Below are 10,000 nucleotides of genomic sequence, written 5' to 3' on the forward strand. Positions count from 1 at the left end.
CAGACATAGAGTGAGAGAGAGATCATTTCACCTCACCTCACTGTCACCATCACGTCTCCGCCTCAGCTACGTCAGTGTGGTGTGCCAGATGGTGACCTTGGTTGGGGTATCGACGGTGACCTTGGTTCTGGCTGGTGACCTCCTCGCCGCCCTGGCACACCCTCTCCTGACCCACTGCCAGTCCACCGCCATTCTCGCCGCTGTGCTCGTGCCACCTTCCTGGTTCGCGACGCCAAAGGACTTCTGGTGAGAAGTTAGCTCTCTCTCTCTCTCTCTCTTTTTTCTCCTTTTCATTTCCTTTTTCTGTTCTTTCTCCTTCCTCCACTCTCTCTCTCTCTCTCTCTCTCTCTCTTAATTAGCAAAGTGTACCTGGTAACTTTCTCACAGGTGCGTCCTTGGTATGGATCATAAGACATTTTGAGGTACTACTTGTCTCTCTCTCTCTCTCTCTCTCTCTCTCTCTCTCTCTCAACATAAGTATCTCGCCATTAAAAAATAAAATCATGAAGCATATCCCAAAATAATTGAAATATAATAATAAAAATAAATTCTTCTCTATAATTACCTCCATAATTACTTAGTTTGTGTAATTACCTGTTAATTAGGAAGGACTCATTTTAATATATATAGGTGTTTTTTTTTTCTCAGTGATTTTCCAAAATTTTGAGTGAGCGAGATAATATTTTTGGCATCTCTCAGTCATGGAATTTTTGGTAATATAATTCAGTAATGCATTTTTTGAGTACTGTTTTTGTTGTTGTTGTTTTTATTTGTATTATTATTATTATTATTATTATTATTATTGTTATTATTATTATTATTATTATTATTATTATTATTATTATTATTATTATTATTATTATTATTATTATTATCATTATTATTATTATTATTATTATCATTATTATTATTACTACTACTACTACTACTATTATTATTATTATTATTATTATTATTTATTGTTGTAATTAGTAGTAGTAGTAGTAGTAGTTGTTGTTGTTGTTGTAGTAATAGTTGTAGTATTTGAAGTAGTAATAGTAGTAGTAGTAGTTGTAGTAGTAGTAATAGTAATATAGTAATAATAATAATAATCATAGTAATCATCATCATCATCATCATCATCATCATCATCATCATCATCTTCATCATCATCATCATCATCATCTTCATCATCATCATCATCATCATAGTAATAATAATAATAATAATAATAATAATAATAATAATAATAATAACAAAAATAATACTAATACTAATAATGATAATAAATAATAATAAGTGGCCTGTATTCTCGTCAGTTAAGAAAGCTCCCTAACACCAAATCCTAAGCGACTTATTCTGCTTATTACACCTTACTGTCCATCTCCGTGTGACATAAATCATTCCAATATCCCCCATACTCAACACAAACAACGTGCAAGGGATATTAGCCAGCCATATCCAAAAATAAGTCGCTAAGGAAAAGGTGCTAGGGCCTGGAGGAAGTGCTGAGTCTCTGGTCTTTGGTGCTGACCTAATCTGGGCTCTGTGTATGGGAGGTCATTATCAAAGATTTTTTTTTATTTTAATTTTTTTGTCTTTCTCTCATTATGGCTGAAAGAGCATTTTTGAGAGCGTAATCAGATAGAAAAACTGAGGTGTAACTATAATTCCTTGCCGTCTTTCGTCCTACAGGCGCTGTCTAAACTATTTTCCCTTCCTCCTCACAGGCCTATGTCCGTGGCAGGTGTGGTGGTGGTTGTGGTGCAGTGTGTGGTAGTGGTGGGAGGCCTGTTCTCAGCCGCACCATCCCTGCCACCACCCGTCCACGAGCCACCTACCTTCTCGTCGTTCTTCCTGGGCCTGGCTACCCTCCTGTTCTCCTTCGGGGGCGCCTCCACCTTCCCCACCATCCAGAATGACATGGCCGACCGCTCCCGATTCCCACACAGCGTCCTTATTGCGTTTCCACGTACGTAAGATTAGGCTGAGTTCCAGAGTCGACCTCCCTGGTGTAGAGTTGGTGAAAGTTTGGGTCCGTGACTGGGAACGGCTGATCTTGAGATTAGGCTGTTCGGTGTGTGTGTGTGTGTGTGTGTGTGTGTGTGTGTGGTATTATTTTTAAGAAGTGTACAGTGTAAGCCTGAAGTGTGAAGTATGTTGTGTCTAGATCTCCCGTCCCCTTTGTGAGACAGTCCTATCATGTATTCAGTATGGACGGTGGGTGTTAGTGCCGCAGTGGTGACATGTGAAGGTGTATGGTACGTAGGAAAACCGCTGGGCCTCAGGAAACGGGCTCCGAAACCTATGCCCAGAGTCGGACACATAAAAAAATAGTTACGTGCCGAGTCACATCACACGTGTCAGATAGTTAATAGACTACGTGCAATTTCACCAATATACGTGCTCTTTCCTCCAGTGCTCGTGCATCTGTACGTTCCGCCTCGAGTGTTGGGTACGCCGTGCTTGGTTATGTCGTGCCTGGTAACATCCTACGTGCCGTGCAGTGGGTTGGAAAGTATTATGGCACTTCTAACACACGTGCATCATCCTTCCAGTGCTCCTGCTCCTGTACGTGTCCACCTCGGCTGTTGGGTATGCCGTGCTTGGGTCTGCCGTGCCTGGGAACATCCTACGTGCCGTGTCAGGGGTGGCGATGACCGTGGTACGTGTGTTCTACCTGGCGGAAGTGCTCGTCGCCTTCGTCATCTTGGCTAATCCTGTGTCGCAAGGATTGGAGGAAATGATGGCGCTTCCCCAGGGTGAGAGAGAGAGAGAGAGAGAGAGAGAGAGAGAGAGAGAGAGAGAGAGAGAGGGAGGGAGAGGGAGAGGGAGAGAGAGAGGGGGAAGTCCAGCCCTAATATTAATACATTGTCCTTTTGCCTCGCTATACATACAAGTAATTCTGAAGTAAGCCACCTGTCTGTATACAAGCTGAACACACACACACACACACACACACACACACACACACACACACACTGTACCGTGTCTGGCAGTGAGGAATGAAATGCCCAGAACGAAGTGGAGTGAAGTGGGTGTTGTCATTAGTTTCACCTATCACTCCGACACGAATGGACAACTTCGTGAGATTATACCTGCTTCCTACCTTCCTTTGATGAGACTTTACCTGGCGTGAAAGATAATGCTACAGGTGCAAGAAGGTCCTCTCCCATCTTACACACCTGTCAGTGATAAGCCATACATTTTTTGAGAAGAGTGGCTTGCAGGTGAAGATGCAATGAAAAACAATCACAAGAGGAAGGAAGAAGTTATTGAGAATGGATATGAGGTGGTGTAGATTGTATAATGAGGGGAAACTTATCGTAGTGGACATAGGTTTTTTTATAATCTGTTTCAATGTGCTTAGTCATTTTTAGAGAGAGAGAGAGAGAGAGAGAGAGAGAGAGAGAGAGAGAGAGAGAGAGAGAAAATTCGTCCTTGCTCACCTTCCTTTCCTCCCACACACTGTACCTGCCGTCACATAAGCCTACACCAACTCCATTTACCTGGCCTTTCAGAACGTAAATATTCCATTCACCTTTTATCTCATTACCTGTGTCCGCTTCTCCAGGTAAGCCCCTAATTAGCCTAACAATATTCATCAGGTAAAAATTATATTAACTTTTTCATTTCATTTATTGCCGCCGCTTATGGAGGTAATCGTTAATTGATTTTAGAATACCTTTTTTTTCTGGAATTTCTTTTTAAATTTTGACTAAGTGGCAAGACAGGTGTGTGTTATTCTCTCTCTCTCTCTCTCTCTCTCTCTCTCTCTCTCTCTCTCTCTCTCTCTCTCTCTCTCTCTCTCTCTCTCTCTCTCTCTCTCTCTCTCTCTCTCTCTCTCTCTCTCTCTCTCTCTCCTTTCCACCAGACTTCAAGTGACCATACCTAAGTTTGCCTTTATCCTGAGCCTCATACACTCTCCTAGTTAGTCTCTCATTCTTCATTAGCGTCACACTGCCAAACCACTTCACTGTAGTGTGTGTGTGTGTGTGTGTGTGTGTGTGTGTGTGTGTGTGTGCGCATGCTTTCTTCACTTATTTCACTTACACTTTTTATAGCATTCCTCGAGTACTGTCTCACTACTATTTTTCTTGATATATCCACTACTACCCCCACTACCTTCTCCCCAATACCACTACGATACTAATACTTCTTCCAGTACTCCACTTCCACCTCTATCTTCTCTCTCCCTTCTAAGATTAAGTAGCAAGATAAAATTTGCAACTTGTCAGTCTCTCAATCTCTAGCCCTACCATTTCTTTTCTTCGTGTCTGTCTATCATTCTTTCTTCCTTTCTCTCTCTCTCTCTCTCTCTCTCTCTCTCTCTCTCTCTCTCTCTTTTACTTTGTTTTCTGATAGTTGATAGTTTGTCCAATCCTTTCCCTCCAATCCTGGTATTTTTTTTTCCTTTCTTTTCTTCCTATCTTTCGGTCTGTCTTTCCCTTTCAATACGTCGTCCCCTGCTATCATTCTTATCTCCTCCCTTACCAGAGTTTGGGTGGCGTCGGTGCGTCTTAAGAACCGCCTTGGTGGGTCTGGAGGCTGCCTTGGGTCTGGCCATACCTGATTTTGGTCTCATCATTAACCTGGTCGGGGCCTCCTCCATCACCGTCATGACCTTTGTGCTCCCGCCTCTGTGCTACCTCCGCCTCGCCGCTCTCACACGCGCTGATTCTTCGCCTCTCAGGTTGGTAGACTCCCCCCCCCTCCATACACGCAGACTCTCAGTGGAATGACTCTCACACACGCAGACTGTCAGTAGAATCACACTCACAAATGCACTCTCAGTAGAATGACTCTCACACATGCAAACTCTCAGTAGAATGACTGTTACACATGCAGACTGTCAGTTGAATGACTCTTACACACGCAGACTCTCAGTAGAACGACTCTTACCCACACAGACTCTCAGTGGAATGACTTACACATGCAGACTGTCAATAGAATCACCCTCATACCCGCTGACTCTCAGTAGAATGACTCTTACACACGCAGACTCTCAGTAGAATGACTCTTACACACGCAGACTGCCAGTAGAATCACACTCACAAATGCACTCTTAGCAGAATCCCCCTCACACACACAGACTTTTTGTGCGAGTAGAATCACTCTTATACTCTCAGTAGAATCACTACTTCAATGGTCACTGCTCCTCTGAACTGTCTACTTGCATCCCTCCACCACTACGGCGGGGGCGTAGCACCCGTCTAGCAGTAAACTCTCATCCCTTTTCTGTCCAATTCTCTAATGCAAGAGTTAACCTTTACTCCCAGTCCACGTATGCAACAGGTCAGCTCTGGAACTGTCTCCCAATGTCTGTATTTCCTGCTACTTATGACCTCCAGCCTTTCAAACGCAGTGTGTCCAGGCATCTCGAAATGAACGGATCTTGAATTTGGCTGTTATCTTATTTTTGTTTTTTTCTTGGAGGGAACGATTTGCTGGCTCCTGGCCTTTGGTTCCTTCTTTCTTGCATAAAAAAGGTATAGTAATGACACAGCTAATTTAGGATATACATAATTTTGACCCTTGTAATTCTGAAGTCTCTCAAGTAAGGTCAAAGGGCAGCTAGGACAAAACTTTAAAATAGGTCATTGGACTGTAGGGGTCAAGGGGAATTTCTGCTAAGGACTGTACGTGATTAAACTGAGCTTGTACGTGTTGTGCAGGCGTGTGGGCGTGTGGGAGAGGGCGGGCCTGTATGCGGTGACGGGCGTGGGCGTGGTGTGCGGCCTTGTTGCTACGTACACAGCAGCCTCGGCCATCGTCACCCCGGGGGCTCTGCAGAGGTCATGCTTCATCTAACACCGGGCCTGGCGTGACATCCAACTCTTGACATCCACGCTTGACATCCAGTTATGACATCTAAGTTTGACATCCAATCTTGATATCCAAGTTTGAAATCCCATTTTGACATCCAATCTTGACATCCAACCTTGGCATCCAGTTTTGACATCTAATTTTGACATCCAACCTTGACATCCAGCTTTGACATCCAAATTTGACATCTAAGTTTGACATCCATCCCTGACATCCAACCCTGTCATCCAAGTTTGACATCCAAGTTTGACATCCAGCTTTGACACCCAACGTTGACATCCAACCTTGACATCCAAAGTTTGACATCCAAGCTCCGACGCCATTTAACATCCTACCACATCAGCCTATGAGTACAGCAGAGGAAAAAAGTTCGCCTAATATTTCACCTCTTCGGCCTTCACATCAACTTGGGACAAAAATTGATCTGGAACAAATTCTAGAATGATCCTTCACCTCTTCTCTCTCTCTCTCTCTCTCTCTCTCTCCCTGCTGGCTATTTTCTAAGCTGAGTGAGGCTTGGTGTGTTTCTTTACTCAAAGGTGATTTTCTTTGATATGGTGCGTTTGGGAGGAAAGTGAAAGACACGCCCTAAGTGTGAAACAGACGCAGTGGAGAAGCATGCGAATTTTTGTCTCCAACTGTACATTACTGACTAAATCTGTGTGTATCGATGTCATCCTGTGCAATAGATGGCCGGAGGAAAATATAAAGTCAGAAAAAGGCTTGAAAAAGAAGAAGAGGAGGAAGAAGAAGCAGAAGGAGAAGGACAAGAAGAAGAAAATCCTCCAGTTCTTAGAAGGCGAAGATCGTCTCACACCGAAAGCTATGCAAACTACACAACGATTGGTGTGTGTGTGTGTGTGTGTGTGTGTGTGTGTGTGTGTGTGTGTGTGTGTGCATCATATTTTTAAACTGTAGCAATAGATATACATAAGATAATATATGAAAAGCAGAAATGTAATTATATATAAAACCAGATTATTATTATTATACCGTAACATTACTTAAGTTCACCTAGTTGTTTTTTTTACTTAACAGGTGAGAATAGTAAAAAAAAAAGGTATAAATTATAAATGTAGTAAAATAACTCTAGATTTTACGTACAATGTAACATTAATAGATTTTTTTATGTTTTTGTTGTGCAGAAGAGAGGAAAAAAGGCCACGTGAAAGATGAACACTTGTACAGACAGTGTTCTTCCCTCGTTGTACAGTCGTCTCTCTCTCTCTCTCTCTCTCTCTCTCTCTCTCTCTCTCTCTCTCGTTCAAACTTAAGGACCTGACTGTCAATTCGTAGTGAGTGTCTTGTTAAATGGTCACTTACAAAATCAGCTTATAAAGTAGTAGTAGTAGTAGTAGTTGTAACAGTAGTAGTAGTAGTAGCAGTAGCTGTATGAGTAGTAGCAGTAGTACAGTAGTAGTAGTTGCAATAGTAGTGGTAGTAGTAGCCCCAGGTTCATCTGAAACGTGAACCCAGTGGACTGCAGGCTGATGCCCTCCTCCTGCAGTCCACCATCCTCCTTTCGGGGCATAGGGAGGGAGCTGAGGGACGTTTGTATAGCCGGGTAGTGGAGCCAACCCTTATATCTGTGCCACCACGTGAAGGTCCCTCTCTTCAGCACAGTAGTATAGAGCAATGTAGATTAATATTTGTAACAGTAGCACAGTGCCTTAAAAAATGTATTATTATTATTATTATTATTATTATTATTATTATTATTATTATCATTATTGTTGTTATTATTATTGTTATTATTTATATTATTATTATTATTATTATTATTATTATTATTTTTGTAGCCATATAATATTTCTATCATTAAAAATATAGTTGAAAGTTAATTAACCCCTTCAATCTAATGACCTTAATTAAACCCTTCAGTCTAATGACCTCTAATTAACCCCTTCAATGTAATGACTGAAGGGGTTAATTATGTTTGAGTTACGTGAGTTTTTATTGGTTATTTATTTTGCATCTGTCTTCGTTATTAACCATATGGACTCTTAAAAAGCTCATTTACTCTTGTTTACATTTTTAACACGCCATAGGAAACGTACAGCTTGGGACAAAAATCATGTGCCATTTTTATACCCACATACAGTTGGAGATAAAAATATTAACTCATCTTTATCCCGATCAGTGTTTAGCTTCCTTTCTGCGCGGCAAATCACAGGTTGTTGGAGAGAGAGAGAGAGAGAGAGAGAGAGAGAGAGAGAGAGAGAGAGAGAGAGAGAGAGAGAGAGAGAGAGAGAGAGAGAGAGAGCGTTGTCTTTTAGCAGACGACAGAGCGACGATGTGGAGGTGATTTGTTCGTGGCCACATCCTCCCGGATCAAGTCGTCTGACTATAGACAGAAAATGAATGAAAAGATAGGTAGATAGATAGATAGATGGATGGATAGATAGACAGACAGATAGACAGACTGTTAAACTTCCTCCAGGGGATGGCGGCAGCACCAGGCCAACACACGGTGGGTTTCGAAACGGTACCGAAGCTTGTGTATGAGACGAGTGGGTAGGTCAACTCAGCTCGCGCGGTACTGTAAGTCTCTCGAGCAGGCCGGTGGCTCTTCTGTAATCTTAAAATCGACAGATATAATTCCTTTTTAATTGACAAATTAACCAGACTGAGCAGGGATGATGATTTAGTTGATTCAGTCTGCCTACCAGCACAAGATCCCCTCTCGATGCGTTTCTCCTCACCAGGCTTCGAAGCTGTCTCGAAACTGGCACACCTGGATTGGGAGCACTTTTTCTTTGCAATCCATTTTGACTCTTCGTATTCCTTTGTGTTTTATTAATAGCCTTTTGATCTTGACAAAGTATGCATCAGTAACGTAGATGATATTAAGCTGTAACAGGTAAAATTAATCGCTGAGGGAGAGGTGTTACAAGTCCCAGAAACCAGTGAAGATTCAGGCCAATGCTTCGAACAGGATTATGTTAACCACCAGCGCCCAGCCTCCAGGCAGCCTCCCCGTCCCTTCAGCCTCCACTCCCCCAGCCAGTGCGATCTTGCGTAGTGGAGGGGGAGTATCGAGTGCCTTCGCTGCGTCGAGTGTTAGCGTAGCACCTGGACCTTGTGTGGAGTGATAGTGCTTAGTAAGGTCCATAGGTCTTGGTGTTCAACAGATCGAGGTGCTCAGTACATCGTGGTGCTCAGCAGATCTCGGGGTTCAGTAGATCTTGATGCTCAGTAGTGGGGTTGTGTTAAGTGGCGCATACCTTCTCGGGTGCGAGTCTTATCCAGTGCTGTTTCGTAATATTATTGTGTAGATAGAAGAGGAGCACAGAAAGGACAGTGATTAATAGAAGGAGAATACGATGTAGGTGTGAAATTAAGGGAGGAAAGACTGGACCATTAACAGATGAGGAAGAGAAGGAATTGGATGTCGGAACTGAGGAAGATAGATGGAGCAATTAACAGATGAGGGAGAGAGCGGCAAGGGAGGAGAGGAAGAGGGGAAAGATTTATGTGGCACTGTATTGATGGTGTTGGTGTGTCACGTTGGAGTCAAGTGTCAGGTGAGGGTGTCAAGCAAAATAACCGTGTCTGTTGGTGGTGTCAAGAACTAGTGTGGCGAGTGATGGTGTCGTGTCGTGTAGTCATATCGTGTCAGGGAGCCGTGTCAAGCAGCTATCGTGTCAAACAGGTAACAGGCCACATCTTGATCTAGTAGACAGCGTTCTATCGGGAAGGATAGTTGAATATCGTAGCGGTAACAGCCTCGCGACATGAGATAGTGCTGTTGTGAAAGGTAATGCAGGAAGTTTTGTGTGACGTAGTAAGTAACCTGTGACGTAAATAAGTAACATTGCTAGGAGGTATTTGCCAAGGAACATGCAGTGTGACGTAGGAAGTGTGAAGTGTGACGCCAGTGACGTAACAGCAAAAGTGTGACGTAAACAGGTATAACGTAACAAGGTAGTGTTAAGCAGTACACGAAATATGCTCCATCTACACGTATACTCATCCATGCGTATACTCATCCACGCGTATACTCAGCCATGTGTATACTCATCCATGTGTATACTCAGCCATGTGTATACTCAGCCATGCGTATACTCAACCATGTGTATACCCAACACCTCTCAAGATTTCGAGGACTCAAACATCGACACTGATAGGTCACTTTTGAATGGTAAGTACTATTATTATTATTATTATTATTATTATTATTATTATTATTATCATT

At 42.6% G+C, this 10,000-nt stretch overlaps 1 protein-coding gene across 1 annotated transcript in view; it reads left to right on the forward strand.

The window, feature by feature from the left end:
• LOC145406613 (uncharacterized) overlaps positions 1-5,790 on the forward strand; it is a 60,661-nt gene extending 54,871 nt beyond the window's left edge. The window contains exons 5-10 of the mRNA XM_080277689.1: positions 67-246; positions 2,399-2,463; positions 2,538-2,741; positions 4,477-4,672; positions 4,859-4,987; positions 5,655-5,790. Coding sequence (XP_080133815.1) covers positions 67-246; positions 2,399-2,463; positions 2,538-2,741; positions 4,477-4,672; positions 4,859-4,987; positions 5,655-5,790 — 910 coding nt within the window. The remainder of the gene's footprint in view (positions 1-66; positions 247-2,398; positions 2,464-2,537; positions 2,742-4,476; positions 4,673-4,858; positions 4,988-5,654) is intronic.
• The last annotated feature ends 4,210 nt before the right edge of the window (positions 5,791-10,000 follow it).

The sequence above is a fragment of the Coenobita brevimanus genome, chromosome 71 (genome assembly GCF_032717465.1).
Source record: "Coenobita brevimanus isolate Jiangsu-jjx chromosome 71, ASM3271746v2, whole genome shotgun sequence".
NCBI classification, from domain to species: Eukaryota; Metazoa; Arthropoda; class Malacostraca; order Decapoda; family Coenobitidae; genus Coenobita; species Coenobita brevimanus.